Source organism: Passer domesticus, chromosome 4 (genome assembly GCF_036417665.1).
Source record: "Passer domesticus isolate bPasDom1 chromosome 4, bPasDom1.hap1, whole genome shotgun sequence".
Taxonomy (NCBI): Eukaryota; Metazoa; Chordata; class Aves; order Passeriformes; family Passeridae; genus Passer; species Passer domesticus.
Window position 1 is genome coordinate 54,806,430 of NC_087477.1, and position 20,357 is coordinate 54,826,786.

General features: G+C 38.0%; 1 protein-coding gene and 1 long non-coding RNA gene across 4 annotated transcripts in view; one reads left to right on the forward strand and one right to left on the reverse strand.

Moving 5' to 3' along the window:
- Nucleotides 1–5,527: 5,527 nt before the first annotated feature.
- Nucleotides 5,528–14,362, reverse strand: LOC135299262 (uncharacterized). 2 transcript variants are annotated; one of them, XR_010361277.1, is made up of 4 exons: nt 14,000–14,362; nt 12,690–12,740; nt 10,991–11,074; nt 5,528–8,121 (listed from the first exon to the last, which is right to left on the reverse strand). It is a non-coding gene; the product is annotated as an uncharacterized LOC135299262 (long non-coding RNA). The 2 variants fall into 2 exon arrangements; XR_010361276.1 differs by lacking the exon at nt 5,528–8,121 and adding an exon at nt 9,791–10,849.
- A 165-nt stretch (nt 14,363–14,527) lies between these two features.
- The window catches only part of MTMR7 (myotubularin related protein 7), a 41,936-nt gene continuing 36,106 nt past the window's right edge, over nt 14,528–20,357 (forward strand). Inside the window, exon 1 of one of the 2 annotated variants that reach the window (XM_064418046.1) lies at nt 14,528–14,799. In XM_064418046.1, coding sequence (XP_064274116.1) covers nt 14,776–14,799 — 24 coding nt within the window. In that variant the 5' untranslated portion in view covers nt 14,528–14,775. The remainder of the gene's footprint in view (nt 14,800–20,357) is intronic. The other variant, XM_064418045.1, reaches the window with a different exon arrangement.

The window sequence follows — 20,357 nt, forward strand, 5'->3', positions numbered from 1 at the left end:
TCACGACCTCCAGCTCTCTTAAATCGGTTTCTGTGGTTCAGCATGTCTCTGGCATTCAGAAAACTGACCAAATTTTTTTTAAAATCACTTTTGAGACTAAAGTAATACTTTTAATCAGCTTTCCCAGGAAGATTTCACTGACCTTTGGGTTGCTGTGCAGTCCCTCAAACAGCTATTCTTCCCCTTCTCTGTGGCCGAAGATGTAAGAGAAGAACTTCCCACAGGAAAAGGGTGGGAGAGAGCAGCCAGATGTGAAAGACTTAAACAGCCCTTCTGCCCTTGCAAAAGAAGGAATATAAATATATACTGACACATTTTAAGTTCAGCTCTGCCTAGCATGGTGGGAATGAAGTTCTCTGAATCATTCAGTCCTAGTTATACCACTGGGGAAACCATAATGTCAGTACACTCTGCTCCATCACTGTATAACAACAGCATTCATTAATTACCAAAATATTCCCCAAGGAAAATAATGTTTACATCTGGGGCCTGTAATTAACCACAGAGATGTCACAGATTCTATGACTAGGTACATTGCACATGTCTTGCTCATCAGTGTTACAATGTGTATACTTTATAACTAAGCATACATTATGCATATATGTACTGTGAAGCTGATTCAAATGACCTGTTTTCACCTTTTTGATGAGAGGAAGCTAAATTTTTAAGTGGTAAGGAAGAATGCAAAATTTTGGATATTGCACAGAATTTTTCTTCGTGATTTAGAACATTTGCTCTTCAAGTTTTTTCTTCAAAGAAAAATATCACATAGATAACTTCCTACAACTGCCACTGGCACCCACAAAATTGTTGTATTGTTCCACTCCTGCAGTTACTATTCATCAGGAAGAGATGATATCATCATTGAAAATGTATCCTGGAAAATTCTTTGAACCCACCAGAAGATTCTAGGGTATTAAATCTAGGGTATTATTCATATGATTGATTTGTATCCACCACCTTTCTGTATACTGCTATTAGTTTTCTTGAATAAAAAGTATGAGTCATGCAATATTATTATTTTCTTCTTTGATACCTGAAATGTGCTGAACTTAACTGAGCAACAAGCAATAGAAGACTTTATTTTTCTCATGTCATCAATAATCACACTGTATCCCTTCTAGCCTTCTACATATGTACCTGAGTCCTATCTGTACCCACTTAACAGGAGGAGTATAACAATCTACTGCATAGAAAGCAGTGAATCATGACTTTAAATGTTAATGAGTATTTGTGTAATACGTTTGTATATATCTAAGTTTGCATTATGATTTCTTATTCTTTGGCTGATCTTTACATTTGTTAAAATGCTGGTGCATGAGACGCCATATAGTAAGCTTACTAAATACATGGAAACTGCAAAGAAAAATCTTGTCAAAGAACTGCCAGCTGTCTCAAGACAATTGCCCTCATCAAATCCTGCTTCAAGATATGTATATATTATACTGAAATCTGCAGTGCAAACCTTCAAAAAAAGAATGTTTTTATCACAGCAAATACAAGACTGGTAGGAGATATGGTTGCAGTATATATTTAAAAGGCTAAGTTTTGTGAAGAGAGAGGAATTGTTTAGGTTGGCAAAAGATGTTGGCAAAAGATGTTGGCACAAGAAGCCCATGAATATATTTGGCTGAGTTATATGAGTCAATATCTAAATTTGAGTGGTATATGTGAAGAGGGGAAATAAAGTAACTGGTCTCAAAATGGAGCTGTCTGATTATAAAGATCATATAGGGGAGTAGTTCACAATAGCTTCATGATATCCAGAAGATCCCTTCCAGTCCTTTGTCTTTCTGAAAGGGTAGATGTATTTTAATTACTAAAGTAGTTTTGGAGAGCACTGTCTATGTTTGTTACGTTGCCCAGGAAAGCTTAGGCCTAAGTACAATGATTTAGAGATAACTTGTTTTTTTTTATTTTTGATGTATGCTTTTTATAAGAATGAGCATTCATGGGTTTGATTTATTTCCCAATTAAAAAGAGTGCAGGAAAAAGAGTGTGCTAGTTGTGTTAGTATGACCCAAAGTAGCAAGATATCCAACACAGAGCTGAACTCAACTTGTTACAACAACACTGTAACTATGAGGATTAACAGACTGGCTCTAAATGCTTTATAAGACATAGAAATTAATATCCTGCAAGTGCCTGTAGGACACAGACTGTACTGGTCTAAAAGCAGTTCTTTGCAGGGTAATTTTTTCATCACTGCTCACTGCCAGAAGTAGTATAGAGCATGACCTATTAAGCTTGGTATTGAAGACCTTCCAGCCCCAAGTTTTGTGGTATTCAGTTAAAAATAGCATATTTCTAGTGCTAAAGCTAATGGCAACAGCTACGGTGCAGTCTGTAGACTTGCAGCTATTATGGTTCACATAGTAAATGTCTGTAAATATAAAGGTCAGAAAAGGTGCAGCTGTCTCTCTGTAACTTATGACTTAGTCTTTCCCTAAGAAATCCTGAATTATGCAAATTTCACAAAAGCGAGAATCTGTGCTCAAGATAGATGCTTCAGGCTACATGCTGAAACAGAATGACTCATCATAACCAGAATCATATAAGCAGTTTTTTGGTCACTGAAGTACAAAAGCTCCAAGTTATCCCTCTAGAAGGGAGTTTCAGAGCCTCACTGCTGTGATGTTAGGAGACATTCCTATTTCACCCTCAGGTGAATCCATAGACAATTTATCTTTTTATTCTTTTTTAGAGTGTCAGTAGTATCCTCTAGTTGTAATAACCTTCCCTGACCCTTTTCTTCTCAGATATATTTTCAGAAAGTTACCTTATTCTCTCTCAGATTTTATTTTGCCAGACTCAATAAGCACAAATCTTTCAGTCTTCCCTTGTGCAGTAGATTCTTCATATCCCCGATCAAGCTAATTGCCTTTTCTTACACCTATTCTTGAATATGGATGAAAAAATTGCAGACTCTTTCATGTAGGAGATTGCCAGGTCCTCTACGCTGGCTACAGGACACTAATACTTCCTGTATTTCTATACAGCATTCAAACCAGGATTGTGTTGGCTTTTCTTGTGTCTGAACTACAGCTTCAGGAAGTTGATTTTTTTTTTTGCATGCAATTTCAGATTTGTAGAAAATGTTTCATATGTTTTAAAGAGCTGGCTCATGGAAGTATGAAAAATGGAAGGTGATTTAGTCTTTTATTCAAGTAGAAGAACATTAAGACAAGGGGATAATTCAGCCAAGATTGCTTAAGAGGAGAAATTGTGAGTCCATGCTAAAACAATCAAAGGAGTCAAACTGCTAATACTGAAACTTCAATATGAGAGAACTTCAGGCATTTAGTAAGAAAACATTACAGAAAGCCCAAGCAGAGGAAAGTGAAAAAGAAACAGGATTTCATAGCGAAACCACTACGTTTTAACTCTGGCACCACACAAGTGAAAGGGAAACTAGCTGCAGTAGAAAGAAAGAAAATGCTTGGTTTACTAAAGTAACTGGATTCAAGAAGAGGGACCTTGGATTTCTCCCACATGCTCTTTTGTCAGGTTCCCTGGTCTCTAGTAGATGTGCTGGCTTTGCAGCATGTTGTTTCGGTGAGACTCTCACCTTTTTGCAGCAGCCAAAAACTTCTAGAAACTCTCTCTCTCTTCATTCCATCCCTGCCCTTAATCCCATTGTCATATTCACTGCCTTGAGATGCTAGTAAGGAAAATTTACTGCCTTTAAAAGTCAGACAAGGTACAGTTTGTGACTATTCCACTTTTTATAAACTCTCCAGTTTTGTGGGAAAAATAAGCCATCAGAGTAAATAGAAATTGCCAGAAAATCAAGAATGATGAAAAACGGAATAGATTTAAAAAAAAAAAAACCCTAACAAAAAAATCAGGCTTTCTGTATTGCTAGGCACATTTCCAGCACATCAGTCTATGCAGTGTGGACTTTCCCATGCCCAGTATGGAAGGCAGAAGTGTTACTGCACATTAATAGTTAGCCTCTAGAAGCTGTGTCAGTCTTCTTGTCCACAGGGACTGATCACATATGGGAGTGGGGGTGGATCTGGCAGTGCAATGTGGGAGCCAGCTCCTCTCAGAAAAATCAAAGTGGTGAAGGTCATCCAAAAGTGGCTCACACTATCATTGTCACTTCTGCTTGCATGAGCAGCTTCCCACTGAATTTGATGTTGTCTTGCCCAGCTTGTTATCAGAAATACAGGACTGTGATTGAGCAGTGTCAGAGAGATGGATTGATTTCACTCTTCCTACACTACACATAACATTCACGCTAGTACTACAGGCTTCTAACTTAGCTAGTTTTCCTCTCTTGTCTCTTTCAGAGCAGCAGTCAGAGCAGCAGTGTAGTGTAGATGCACTGAATGGTTCCCTCTAGTCTGCATTGAATACCTGTGGAATTTTCCAAATCAGCTCCTGAAGTTCTACACCTAAAGTGGGCTTATGTGAACCGTGTCATGGATGGATTTGCTGCAACTTAGTTGTTTTTCCTCTCCTTTTCAAAAAGGAGAGAGCATTGTAGTGACAACAGGAGCATAAGAGTTTTGCTGACCCTTTCACCCCTACATAATAAGGATACAATGAGAAGTTCACTGTCATTCGAACTCAAGTCATGCAAAGACTAAAGAACGAGGTTCAGATACTGAACACTTGCTGGTATTTATGTTAAACCTGATAGTAAAGAGATGACAAAGACTGTATGTATTGCAATACTGAAGGTGCCAACCCAGAAATTCTCATTCACGGAATAGATGTACTAACTGGAAGCCTGTTCAAAGGCAAAACAAGAAATGCCTTTTATTCAGGCTTCAATTTTGTAAGGTGTTGCACATCCGCTGGGAAAACTTTTGGGATGTCCTGCGCAGGGTCAGGAATTGGATTTGATGATCCTTTTGGGTCCCTTCCAGCGCAACATATTCTATGATTCTGTGATTCTCGAATGACTTTAATCCTCCCAATTAAAGCCCCTGGAGTTTGGGTGAGTTCAGTGTATTGCAGAATTAGATTCCTAATCAAGAAACAAAACCCTCCATTAAAAGGGAAAGAGTAGTTCAGGGGGAAGGAGGATGGGGATTGTTCAGAGAAATGAAGACTTGCAGCTGTCTTACACAATGTGTCATCCACCAACAATAACAGAAACATATTTTCTATTCTTAGATGCTACTTATGTGGTTTTTTTTTTTTTTGGGGGGGGGGGGGTTTGGTTTTTTTGGGTTTTTGTTTTGTTTTTTAAATTCAGCTTGAAAGAGACTTTGGTGTACTTCCTCCCAACAATACTCTAATGCATTTGTTACAACTCCTACTGCTGAATAGGAACTTTCACACTGTTCTCATTCACACCCTCCAAAAAAGGCTAATTTTAGCAAGATGCTTTTAAATAGTGGCCTCAAACTTGCCACTATTTAGTTCTGTTAAAGGTTACATTCCAGAAAAGAGACAGTGCCAGAAAAACTCTGAAAAATAGCTATTTTTTACCAGTTTTCATTTTAATAACTAAGAATGTCTCAGTTTCTACAGAGCAGAAAATTCATATAGAGAAAAAGCAGCTACCTCACACTCTACTGCCATTAAGAACAAGCACATGACTATTCCTTTGACTTAAACAGCCTTGTTAAATGCAAATTAAAAAAAAAAAAAAAAGAAAACCAAAAGGAAAACCTCTGAGTATTATATACAAAATATTCAAAACAAGGAAATAATACATAGTTTTGTATTTCTTTTGATACTAACTGGTTATGTCTGACTACTGCATTTTCCATCCTTTGAGGAATATGACCATTCTAAATTTTCAGGGAAAATATCAAAATAGGTACCAGGTTCCAACAAATACCTAACATTGAAATCTGTTGAAAAAACCTGTGAGTAAAAATCTTGATTGAATTCAATGTTGTGAAATCATCTTCTGGAATGGAATCCTGGACCAGGTCAACTTGCTGGGAGTTTCATAGCAGGAAGGCACACTGCCATTGTCTTTATGGTATTTAAAATATTGGCTCCAAGATCTACAGTTACCAAGGTGATGCAAAACCTTAGTGTGCTTTTAAGGAGAGAACTACAGATGAACTTATGAGAAGCACTGTCTGCTATGTCACATCCTGGAGCAGAAAAGCTGTTTTTCTCCTTGCTTAGTTTTGCTCTAACTTGTGGAACAATGTAGCTTGATAGGCTGACTTTTGTACAGTAATTTTTGGAGCAAGGCTTGGCACTGGGCAGTATGATTTGCATATATCTATGTGGACATTTTATTGCTGGCAATGCTACTTCAGTGTATCTTTTCCTGAAGACTTCCCATGCTCATGCCTTTGCTGCCTATCAGTTGTTGCAACTTGGCTCCTCTATTGGCACCTGGTGAAGAGGGAGCTGTCATACTTTTTATGTGCAGAGGGTTACTGGCTAAGAAACCAGTTAATCCTGCAGTTTGTTTCTAGTTAACAATACAAAAATCAATTAGGAAATGAAGAATCTGACTGTACAACTTCTGAGCACCCATTAAGGTGTCCAGATGACAGCCAGAATTCCTAATCCCTTCAATATGTATGAACAAAGAGTATAATAAAGAGAAGCACCCACTAAAGAAATTCTCAAAAATATGAAAAAACCCAGCCTTCTAGTGTGTAATTCATATGGCAATTGACTTTCATATATTAATAGTAATGTATTGCATCAGATGGCAAATAGACTCAGTTGATGACTTGTTAATGTAATGAATACTGGAAAAATGAGTTTATGATGGAGTTAGTGAAGACTGTGAAATTTTATTTCCTAGAATTGATGTAGCATGGAGTTTATTATGATTTAGGCCTACAGTTACTGCCATATCAAAATCTAAGGTCACTGCTGTGAGGGAGACCACGTGTGATTTACCGATGGGAAAATTACACAAGGTTCTAAATTACACAGACCTTGGATTTCTACTCTACTAAATCCACATCACATATTTCTATTTAAATAAGCCCTCAAGGGCTTTGTTTGACTGTTTATTTAACTGCAAAATGTACCAATGTAATATATTTACCAATATCAAATACAGAAAGAGATTCAGGCAATAAAAATTAAGACTATGTAATTTCATTTAGTCATCTGCTTTTCTTCCCTGTCAGTTACCAAAAATGATGTTTTGATGATCACATTGAACAAAAAAATCACAGTGCCATATTTTCCTTCAACATTAAAATGTACTTGGGTGTTAATACATGACAGACTAGTAAAAACATCATGTCTTCCCCCCCAAAAAGTGCATTTCTGCACTGTTTAATCAACTCAAGTCTCAGACAAACCTTTTCTTTCTTACTTTATAAATTTTTTAGTCATGCTAAACATGTTCACTTATGAAGACAGACCTTTGGTATTTTTAAAGATTCACTTCAAATAAATGTTTAACCATAGGATATCTGGGTTTATTTTTTAGAAGTAAATTTTTGAGGTTCATATCTTATAAGTTCCATGTGCCAGAAATATTTCTTACTGTCTCTATGTTTCTCTCATGTAGGCCATATTTCTTTTACCCATTTCTGCATTATAATAAGAATATAAACGAAAGCCAAACAAATAAAATAACTATACTTTTCAACAAATGCTGATTTAAAGACAAATATTTAAAAATTCACTGGAATATGAAACCAATGAATTTACTCCTCTGATTTTGGAAATAGTCCAATAAAGGGTTTGTCCAACAAACAATAGAAACCTTGACAAGAAAAAATAACACCAAAAGCCAAAGCATCTAAAAGAAATAAAGTTATCTTGAATTAAAGTATTTTCTTAAGTGATTCTACAAATTATGAACTTTGCCTCTTGAAAAACACAGGAGAAAGATTAAGATTTCAAATTATTCAATTAACATAAACAATTTCTAAGATAATAGAGTTAATAGTACAGAAGCTAGGCTTAGACACTTGGAAATTTAGGGAATTTTTTTTCAGAAATTTATTTTCCAGGTACCAATATGTAATAAATACTGCAGACAAACACTTCTGAAGTGCAAATTTTGCGAAACATAAAAGGCAGGAATCAGTTCCTTGAATACCAGTCCACAAGTACTTCTACCTTGTCACTGGAAATTTTTTTCTCTTTCTTCCTCTCTCTTCTTTTGCCCACCAGATATAGTCAGAGACAGTGAAGCTAGATCCACCTCGGACTTACTTGGAACTGCTGAGAGGAAATTTTTGTAGTTGAGCATTCCTTGACAGTGTAGAAACATGAATTGCCAAGTGCAATTCTCTCTCTCCCTCTGAAACAATCCCAAAATTTTCCAAGATGCCCTGAGATGCCCTCAATCCTCATAAGAACCACCAAACAATGTGCTAATAAACTTGAGTTCTGCATGCTAGAGAGCCGCCACTTCAGGATTTGGCCCTGCTCTTTACTGTCCTGTTCATTCTCAGCAAGAAAGGAGATGCCTATGGAACACAGAAGGTCCCATTCCTGGCTTTATAGAGACAAAATATTTTCTGCCTCTGAGGACACCACGGGGGATTCCAACCCAAGCCCAGACTCTTCTGTAGTACTAGAAAGGACAAGAGTCAGAAGCATTGGTGTTACCTAACCCAGTGAGGTATAAGGTGCACGAGGCAGGTGGCTGGTGAGCACAGACATGAGAGCCCTGTGTGGGCACCAAGACATGGAATATCTTGAGACATTAGGATGTGAATGGTTCTCTTGGTACTAGTACAGATGTAGATCAGCAGCATTAGAGATGTAAGCTGCCAAGAAACAACCCAGTTCAGTGACTCGTGACACACAGCAAAAAATACGGTGTAGACATGTGCTTTATGAGTTGACTGTAGCCATTAAGTTAGATAACTGTTAACTAATTGGCTTTTATAACTGTTGACTCAAAGTGGGCAGTTTTGTACAACCATTTCCAGAACTATCTGAAGTTAATAGTACATCTCACAGATATTTTTTCCTAGACATTGCATCTTTTCCACTCAGATGAGGACCATTCAACCATAATAATTCATGCACTCTGTGACCAATGAGCAAAATATTTTTTAGCAATACTCTGGACATTCCACTCTGGGAACAGATTACATCAAACGCTGTCTTCTCATGAAAATAATTGACAGAGATAAAGAACAGAAATGTAATACTACACAGGGTGAGAAAATGTCAAGAGTTAGAGAAATTTTCTGAGCTTCAGAGCTTTCAGCCCAGGAATGCCAGAAGCAGTTTGAAGCTTCCACAGTGTCAGTTTATTTCCATAATCCTATGGTAGATAAGGGGCCAAGGCAATCACCTGAAATTCAGAAGGATTTCAAGAAGTGCAAGGCAGCCAAAACTGATTCTGGCCACTTATTGTGATGGCTATTTGTCAGTCAGGTGGTAGGAATCACATCAGTTTCAGTTGTTCTGCAGAGAGATTTGAACTGTGTTTGGCTTCAGCCAAACGTCTTCAGTTTGGCTTTTATTAAAAAAAAAAAAAAAAAGAAAAGAAAAAAAAGAAAATAAACAAAACCTAATCTTAAGAGTTTTTTTAGAAGCAGAGACAAACATATTATCTCAAAAATGTACTTTCATTTGAAGTATAAATGTACTTTCATTAAAGTATAAAACAGCATTACAGGGAGGGTTTTATTATATATTCTTGGGAAACAACTATCCTTATTTTTAATTTCACTTCATACAGCATTGTAGTTTCTGTAAAAATTGGAGAGTAGTCAAAATTAATTTACAACTGTCACACCCTCATGCATAATCATGACTATAAAAGACACAATTCCTTCACTGAATTCTGATCTTCATAGGTCAATTAGGAGCTTCAAGATAAACTCTTCAGTATTTTAAACATAGCTTTAACTAATTCTTATACAAAGTCAGGGAATAAATTTCCTTTTTTATCCACTTTTTCTTTCTTCCCTAGTCTTTTTTCCCTAAGCCCAAATATACCATGTCCATATCTTTTTCTTCATGTTTGGAAAAATGTGGTCCCAAAAGTTAAGAACATTTTTTTGTGAAAATGTTGGAAGCTGCCTTGCTATCATGATGTTATTTTTCATTAAGCAAAACTGCTTCAGAATACACACAGTTGCAGTCTGCTTTCAACTCTGTATCTTTGTTTTCTTCTCCTGAGTTGTTGCTGAGCCTCTGACTAAATGTTTCAATGGAAATGGTTCAGATAAAGGTGTTTTTAATGATATATACCTTCTTTTAAAAGTTATTTTTATTTTCCAATATCACTTAAGGGAATATTTCCTGTCTAAGATTTGGGACAAGCTAGTGTAAAGGTAGTCAGCATATGACAGATGCTACAGTTCAGAGGCAAATCTCTATGATGTATTTCACCACTTCAAGAGTTTAGGAACTTTAAATCATCTTGTGGAAGAGTCTTCTTCTCTACCGGCTGTATTGAGAAGCACTTCTCTCCTTTTTGCCCCTACAATCCATACTGTAATAACTGACAGACCCCTTCCTGTAAGTGCTAAGATGTTCTGTAACTGCTGTGTGTGGTGTGACAAATACCAGCTCCAGCACATCTTTCCCCCACTATACCTCCAGGTGGTTGTGCCAACATGCATTGTTATGAAAAATGCAGCATTTCAGAGCAACAGGATTGAGTATTCTAATCTTGTTGAAATGCTCTTATTTGATCTACAGTTATCACTTTAGCATAATCGTACCTTTTTCTTCAATATGTGAAATCCTCATGTAAATAACTGGACATATATCCTGAGTAATTCTAGAGTTTTGTCTCTTTTATTTCTCTACTTTGCATTTCTGGACAGTTACCACAAACCTGGCCAGATAGCATGCATTGTGCACCATATATCATGTATCACAATGTTATATGGTATATGTTATACGACATAAATGTCAGTTTGTTTATCTGCAGAATAGCATCGAAATCATTCCAATTTCCAGAGATTGGCTGGTATTTCTCCTGAAAAAAAAATTGCTTTTATAACAATGTAGCAATGTTTTACAACAAGGCCAAATCAAAGACTTTGAGCCATTCCTGAAGGAAAAGTTAAAAGGTCAAACCTAGTAACAAGTTAAACAAGCTGCTTCTCACATCCTTTACCTTGTACATGCAGTTCCTGCTTTATTAACTGGGGGTGAAGTCTGTGTGTCCAAGTTCATTTACCAGGAGAAGGTTGCATGCTCTCTACAAAAAGTTCAAAAGTTATGAAACAAATATAAACAGACACACTGTTTCTGAATCTGTGGTACTTATTATCTAGGGTGTAAACATGTTCCAATAGAATTAATCTTTATCATTTGACAAGTGGCATGAAAAACCCTGACGAAAGGAAATAACAAGAACAAATCTTATGAGGAGCAGAGCAGCTGAGGGAGCTGGAGAAAGGGAGGCTCAGGGGAGACCTTGTCACTCTCTAAGACTACCTGAAAGGAAGCTGTAGCCAGGTGAGGGTTGGTCTTTTCTCTCAGGTAGCAAGTGACAGGATGAGAGGAAATGGACTCCAGCTGTGCCAGAAAAGGTTTAGGTTTGGATATTATGTTTAATGGTAACATGTTCAGGTTAATGGCTGGACTCAATTTTCCCAGAGGTCTTTTCCAAACTTAAAGATTCCATAATTCTAATAAATTATAGTGGTGGGTTTTATCTTATGAAGGGGTTAAACCAACAAAGAAGTACTGTGAAATTGTGGGAGAAAACAATTTTGAAACTACAAAGTAGTTACAAGTTACATGAGGCTCTTGTGTATTACTGGTGTAGATATGTTATGTTTGAAAATTTATTAATATACCGTATTTTATGGTAAAAAGTGGTACTGTTTCCCTTTTTCTATTATAAAAGGTCTATTTTGCCATGCATCTTACTGAATATTTTCTTTAGAAGAAAATTGATAAGAAAGTCAGTTGGCAGTACTATTTGGTTTGGGTGTAATTTTCAATAAATAATGTACAAAGACCTGTATGGTGAATTGCATGACAAAGAGTTGATGCCCAAACACCCCTTTGTGCCATCAGGGGGTCCAAAAGCATTTCCTTGGTGAAATGTTAAGCTGGGTTTTTTTAAGCTCCCTTCCTTACCCACAACCCTATGGCTGCACTCAAACTGGTACTGTTTGCCTTCAGCCCACAGTAACAGGGGCTGAGCCCAATCTCCACATCTTCATCCCATATACCAGACTCTTCAGATGGGGGATTCTGTCACCTTGGCTATAGCTGTCCCTTCAACCAAGCTGTCATATCACCAATTTTCAGTTATTTTCTTGCCTACATGTCAGTAGGCAATAAATTTATGTCTATAATTTATGTGTACAGATCTGTGGACTAAACTTTAAAATAAGTATTAAAAGTATCTAAATGTATTCTTTGATTTTGTATTATATTAAAATGCAGCCCACAGGAAACTATCCTTAAACAAGTAAGACATAACTGGAAAACACAAATAAATCCACAAAGCCTTCCACATCTGACATGATGATTCAAATACAGGCCAGGTAGGTCATATGAAAAATGTCTGAGCTTTTGGGTAACTCCACCGACTATAACAGAAATGTTTACATATTGGAAGTGAAATGTGCTTTCAGGTTTTAATGCATGAGGCTGAAAGCTGACTCTGTTACTTATGGATATTGAAAATTGATTCTAGTCCTCAGTGACTGGCCTTCTTCACGGGAAATAAATTAAAAACTTTATTGGCAGTTCCAGTAGTTAGGTCAAAACCTATATAGGCATGGCAATTTAATTTTCCTGCTCCTACATCTTAGTCGAGTCAGAGCAGTAATCTGCAGAATTATTTCTGGTTATACCTTTACAGAGGATTTAATTTCCGGAATGTTGAGGCAGCAGACTCCATGAGCCTGAAATACAAATGAAAAATAGAAGAGAATTTTTAGAAAGCTGTGTTTACTGAAGCTTTCTATGACAATTGCACTAGATGTAACTTTTATCTAAGCCCAAGTTCTGTTACACAGCTGCATTCGCCCATCAACTATTTTATCAGCCCAAGGCAGGCCAAAGTCTCTGTCAGGATGTTGAGAAACTGACTGCTATATGAACAGCAGTGCTTTAGTTTTGCAGCTGCTAATGAATGCGAAGCAGAGTTAAAGTGCATTGTCACTTGCATCGGAAAGTTCTCCTGACATCAACTGTAGGACTTGAACTTGGCTGCGATGAATCACAAGATGTACCAGAGTAAAAGCATCCCTGGGGACTGAAAGGATAAATGTATTCTCTTCCAACTTTACTCATTGGTGGTAATGCCAAAGGATTATAATACATGCAGTGAATCACATCAGCCGTAACTACAAAGGAAATATATTCCATGGCTGGTTAATTCTTAATTGATTCTGATGCTCTGGCCTAAAATAGAGAATAGAAATGTGCCACTGATCAAGAGCCTTGTGAAGTCCACACTTTATGCACATTTATGGATGCTATCCAAACAGCAGCAGAACTACGAGGGAAAGATGGGCAGAAATGAGCTAAAATGGGAATGGCAAGCAGAACGGTCAAATCCAGGGGTGACTTATTTTCCACTCATCAGCTTCTGCCTCCTCTACCCTAAGAGTTGATATAAAAAATGCCTCTTGGTGCCCTTGGTTTTGTGGATAAGAAAAGGAGGAAGAAAACCCCTCATCTAGCCATTCACTAGCAAGAAAGTGGCAGGATTGGAGAAACTTTGGAACCAGTACAGATGTACCCATTGCTCCCTTTCCCTTGGGGTAAAATGCATTTCTGTTTTTGGTAACCCCGTGTTATTTTCAACCCATATTTTATCTTTCTCAAAACAAATTAAGCTTGCTCTCTTCACCGCAGACAAGAAGAGGATATGCACAGAGCTTCTGGACCAGAGTCCTCTTGCTGTGGCCTTTGTGGGGTTTGTTTGTTTGTTTCTCCACATTTATTTCTGCACCTCCATGAGGCTAGTCCCTACTTGTGAAGAATTGCTGGAATACCTTGATCAATATAGAATACCTGGGCATTTCATATTTATGGTGTGTCTGAAATAATATAGTAGCACCTCTAGTCATTTGCACATTGGTATAAACATTGAGAAGTTTCTCTTTTTGCTCTGAATATGATAGCTGGTTAGTGTATGAAAGATGGTTAGAGATACCTGTTCTTTATCTTCACACTGGTAAACTGGGAAAACCATCTCAGTGTCATTTCTTTTTGCTCCGAGAGGAAACACATCTCTGGCAATAGCTAAGGCAAAAGATGGGAAAAGGAATTTCTGGCATAAGGCTGAAAACTGTGTGTCACAGAAAATATTCCCTTGTGCAAATCTGAGGATGCAGCAAAGTCGTGAATTACAGACACACAGAGCTTGAGACAAACAAAATTCAGTGCTCCGGTTTCATAAGTGGAGCTTTTGTCTTTGAGCTTCTGTACACGCTGGGCCAGGGAACAAACAAAACGGGGGGAGGCGATCTCAGACAGAGCTCGCTTTATGCTTCCGAGCTTATCTCCCCTGAAAGAAAGGGCAGAGCGATGTAGGGCTCGGTGAGGCAGCGGAGGGTGCGGGCTGAGCCCTCGGTGCCGCGGGGCGGAGGCAGCGGGCGCGGGGCCGGGCCGGGCCGGGCCGGGCCGGAGCATCCCCGCGGCCCGGGCGGCATGGCAGCTGCCGGGGAGGTGGGGCCAGCCTCTGACCTGCCGGCATCGCAGCGCGGGCACATCATCTGCCGGCAAGCAGTAAATCCTCCCTTCTTCCTTCCCAGCTGCGCCGCAAAACGCGAGGAAAACATGAAATGAAAATATAGTATTAAAAAAAAAGAAAAAAAGAAAAAAAATTATTTTGAGCAGCAGGGCCGGAGGACGGCGCGGGGAGGCCAGGTGCGCAGGGCTGCCTGCGCCCGGGGGCCGTGCGTGAGGAGCGGGGCCGGCGCTGCCGCCATGGAACACATCCGGATGCCCAAGGTGGGTCCCGCCGCAGCCCCGCGGCCCCTCCTGCTCCGGCCCGAGCTAGCCTCGCCCCGCAGCCCTGCGGGCCCCCACGGCCCTCCGGCTGATGCTGCGGGCTGCGTTCCGGCCGGTTGGCCGTGATTGCTGCCCAAGAGGCCCAGAGGTGGGCGCGTTGCTCTGCGGTGTGCGCTTGTCGGGGTTCTCGCTCGGTGCCTGTTAACGCAGGCACTGCCCAAGCTGCAGGGATCGGGAGCGGGAGCTCTGTTACTGCTTCTCAGACGCCTTTCGTTTGCCCCCAGATTTCAGAGCCGGTGATGAATTGATTTAGGGTTCCTATGCATCTATTTGATCTTTAGCCGACGCAATCCGTCCTTTTCTACAGCTTTCTAAGCACTAGGACTGTATTTGTTTAACGTAATTGTCACGTTGCTCTAAAAAATAAAATAAAAAAAAGATACCGTTTTAACACATAAAAGGTTTAGATTAAAAGTAATAACAATAAAAGTGAAACCAGAGCAATATGTTAATTCGAAATGGGGTGGGACATATTTTAATATTTATTTATTTAATAACCCAACTCCCTGAAATTAAGAATTTATTTGTATTTATTATCAATAAAATATTAGCAACATATCGAAATATTATCAATATTATCAATTTTTTAAAATGACAAATTTATACCTTTGATCAATATTTAATATGATGGCATGAATTTGAGATTAGGGCCTTGTTATTTGCCTATCTTTTTTGGCCTTTAAGTGTTAAGATGTAAATCTAGTATGAAGATAGGCATTTATAACAACTGTCTTTCTCCTAATCTCATTTCATTACCTGTTATCTCCCTCTTTGGGAAGGAAGAATTTCAGAATAGTATGACTATGTCTTCCTGCAGGTAGGTACAATCAGTGGAAGCTGTCTGTACAGATGCTCCTGACCATTGGCTGAAGAATGCTGAAAGCTTGAATGAGAAAAATGTTGAAAACAAACTAATAATGGTAGAAAAATATCCAAAAAATAAATAGTTGTGTTTTCTGTGAATGGAAGACCCAGGAAAGTCCCTGTTGCAGGCAATGGAAACTTATCTGTTTTCTTTTCTACAACCAGGTCCTGGTCCAGAAAATATTCTGCATATGTAAAACCCATTTCTGTATCTGATACTGTGAGAAGGCACTGTACCAATGCCTCAGGTCACTGAAAATCTTGACTCAGTGTGGGGTGATTCTTCAGTCTTGGATCCTGGCAGTCTCTTACATTATAGCTATGCTAAAAGGTATCTGAGGTAATAAAGCAGTTTAAAAGAAATAATTTAAAGGAACAAGGGTGCAAAAATCCTCTAAAATTTCCAAAATAAATGTAGAAAATCAACATGAGTCACTACTGAAATACTTCATCTCTCCAGTTACTCCTAAATACACTGAAAAATCAGTGTATCTACAGCTACCTGACAGAATTGATACCTTTGATTTTTGAAAACCCCTCATCTTAAAAGTCCTTATTGGGGGTTTGGGGTTTTTGTTTTGTTTTATTTTTACTGAATTTGGTTTTGATAATCGGGAACTGAACATTAATGCATAATCCAATGCCTGTAATATAAAAATAGGCAAGGGAAAGCTCACAGTATCATGTATTAGCCTCTGGTGTCACATTTCCTGACTCCATACAATCTTGTCCTGAGAGAAATTTGAGAAGCGACTGCCCTGCTCTGCAAAGGTATTCATCTCAGAATTATGACACTTTCCTGATTCACAAACCTAGCCACATGGAAAAGCAAGACAAATTCCATACTTTGCAAGATAATATACTTATTAATATCTGAAAACAAAATTCTTAGCCCAAATAAAAGCTTTTCCTTCAAAGGGAGGTCTATGTTACATGATGCCCATTAGGTCTCAGCAATTGTTTTAAGTTTAAGTGAAATATGACTGTAGTGATTTATGGTTCATAAATATTAAAATTAATCTGATAAAACATAACAGACATTAAAAAAGCAGAAGGTAATTCCATACCAGGTGAATCAGTAGTTCATTAAGATAACTAGTCTGTGTCAGAGTGACAGAGAGAGAGCATTTAGACTTGGCCACATTCTGCAGCTTCTCAGCATCTATAGTTCTATTAGGGTCCAGCTCTTCCTAGTTCCATTAGTGTCCATTTATGGACCTCTCTGTGTGAGTTAGCCAGAGCTCCTTATAGACAGGATGACACTCTCTGGCTCCACAGCCTGCATGGAAGCAAGCTCCAGAAGATCATGGCTTTCCAAAGATTACCTTCTTCTGTCTATTGAAAAATTTTGAGTATCTTCCTTCAGTATTGGTTCCTTCTAGCTTCAAGGATTTGTTCAATAAAAATTCCACGTTCACCTTATCCATGCCTTCACAGTAAATCTTGATCACAACCCACTAGATAATTTCAGAGAATTCTGATCATTTCAGAGAAATGTCATCAATGACCCCAAGACCTCTTTCCTATGTCCAATCCATTGTTCATTAGATATGTTTTAAGTTGTTTTTCCTGGAGGTATTCTACCATGTCTGTCTGTGTTGAAGCTCCTATGTGTCTCCTTTTCCCACACAATGTTTTGCAAGACTCTTCTGGAGTAGGATTTCCCACTGCAGAAGCGGTGCTTTGGGTGCTTTCCCAACAGACTGTACATATCCACCTGCTAACACATTATTTCGTGTGCTGACCACTATTGTTATATCATTATACTCTTGGTAGTAAACTTACATAGGCACTGTATTTTCACAAGGTAAATGCAATCCTATGCATGAAGACTGTAATTTAAATTTAAGAGTTGGAAACTGTCCCTTATTGCTGAATAGAATTATATATAATTCCCATACCCTTTTAAAAATTAAAAATTAGGAAACCAGTGACTGACTTGAGTTTGGATTGAACAGCAAGATAATTCAGGATAACTCTCCAAACCCAAAATATGACAAACATCCAGAAGAAAAGAAATTGGCAATACTTCTGAGAAGATATGAAGCATGTTTTATGAGGATGTGTAGAGATATGATATGTTGTGTTTGTATGTTGGCAGCAAGCCTACTTAAATGCCTTATAATAAAGAACACATCAGTTTATCTCTGGTATACTAGCTGTCTTCAGTGGGCTTGGCCCAGAAATTCTTTTGGCTCAGTTTTAACAGAATACTTGGGATGACTTGAGTTGCTCGAGTGCTTTCATTTTTGTGATGTTACGGTGAGGTATTTCCTTTCAGTGATGTCTCTCTCAGGCGGAATTTAAGATCTGCTCCCACGTTAATGACAAATCTCTCTACCAGATGTATTGCTTCACAGAATAAATTCCCAGCATGTGTAAATGGGCTTTTGTTTTTAATCTATTTTCCAGAATTCTTACTTTTAAATAAAATCTTATAACATGTCCTTTTTCACAAAGTCTCCATCAGGAAACCCATGTAATTTATATCCACTTTATATATAACAATGTAAATGGCAAAACATTTGTCAAGGCGTCTATCCAGATCAACAGCAAAATTGAACCCAGCATGCCCAGTCTTTACTTTCTTTTTACATGTTCTGGGTTGCTGGATCTCCACATTTTTTTAGATGTAAATTGGCATATCCTACCACTGTTCTCTGTGTGCCTTCTGTAGAGATAAGGTATGATACTATAGTTATGTTCTCTGTATCCAAGCAACAATTCCTTTTGGAAAAGTTTGATTTATTTCAGTTATGTAGAAAGGTGGCAGCAGTCCTGAGGTGGTATTGGGAAACACCCGAGGATGTGGACTGGTTGTTTCCCCCACTGGGAATGGGGAATGGAGTGCCACAGGTATTTCACTATAGTACTGGAGTTTGGCTAAACTTGTGTTTAGTTTGCTACTTAGAAAAGTTAGAGGAGGTGGGGCTGGCATGGCCTTTGCCTTTTAATGGTGTTTTGGGTCATCAGGTTACAGCAAGCACATTATGCAATGTCTTTCAAGTGCCAGCTTGATTTTCTGCTTTTTGAGTGTGGTGTGAAGGTGGTTTCTGCACTTTCATCTAAGTGTACAACTTAGAGCACTGTGTCTTACAATTCAGCTGGTGTTTTCTGATTTCATAACTGTTTTTCATTTCACATAATGGTTAAAAATTGTTCAGCCTGTTCTGGGTCCGGTAATGTTTAATGGCTTCAAATATGTCATTCTACTTCACTGCTTTAGTCAAATGATGCATTAAAACATCTACACTAATCCTGGACACATTTAACTGTGATTTTGTGAGTTATGGATTTTTTCTTATTAGTAAATCTTCCTTATTTAGAATGCAATTTAATTTTCTTTGGTTTCCATCTATTCCATCTTTGTGCTATGAAAGTTTGAGCCCGAAAGATAAATTTAATACAAGTGAGCTTTGTAGTATACCATGACAGAAAATGTTGTGTGGTAACATCAAACTGGACATGGATAAAATGAAAATAAGAACTGCAGAAAATGTCCACATATTGTGGGATTGGATTTAAAATTATCTGTTTGGAATTGTGCTATAAAATATTTGTTTTGAATTTGAGTCATCAAGCTACCTTCTTATTAGTGTGAGTTTCAATTTAAACAAAATCTTGTAACAGCCATTATTCTCAAAATATTTAGTTAAAAATGGTCAGAAGATCACACAGACTTTCTTATTTTCAATAATGTGACACTCAATAAAGAGGTAGCTGCATAAAGTCACAAAACAAGCTCTAAAAATCATGGGTAGTCATGTATTTTAATTTGTTGTCTTGACATTTATGTCTAAACTGCTAACTCTAAACCTTATTGCGCTTGAAAAATAGTACTGGAAATCATTAAGACAGCATGTCTGCAGGGACCTCTTTGATTTTTTTTATTTTTTTTTAATGCATAGTAGGAGACTGAAGTTGGAATGAAGGATTTGAGAAGTTAGGCTTTGGGGTGGTCAAGGCTGGAATCTCTTAGGCCTGGTGTTAATGGGCCCAAGTGGGTGGTATTTGAGCAATTGCTGTCTGTAAACTAAATGAATGATCTATTTGCAGTAGAAAATGCACACTGACATTTCTTGCTGTGTAGGTGTACTCTGCTGAGAAAGACAGGTCCCCACCACCAGAAAAGGAGTCCTACAAATCCATTTTTAATGCAAATCTCTCATGGCCTGCACAGTTGAAATGGCTTGGTACTGCTGCTCTAAAACAGGCAGCTGAGCAGGGCAAGGTTTTAAGCATGTAAACAGAAAAGCTTGTATCAAATACAAGAGTTTAAAGATCTGTTTCTTTTCAGTATCCTTTGGCTGCATGCAGAATTCTTTCTCCCTATATATCTTTTCAGAACCAAATCTGAACAAATTAGGCAAATGTCTTAAGATTTACTGCCTTGAGGAAGCCCTATTTTTCCTAAATTAAAGCTCTTAATTAGGATTTTTAATAGAATAAACTTAGTTGCTCTCTTCTCCTTTTCTAGATAAATGAGATCTAATACAGACTGAAAGAGAAAATTTTATGTACGAGCCTTGTATTACAATGTTGGCATCATATTGTAATGCTCTATTCTCTTGTAATAGGGTCTTGTTTGCTGCTCCTATTATGCAGCTGCTACTCAGGTGTATCTGATAATGTGG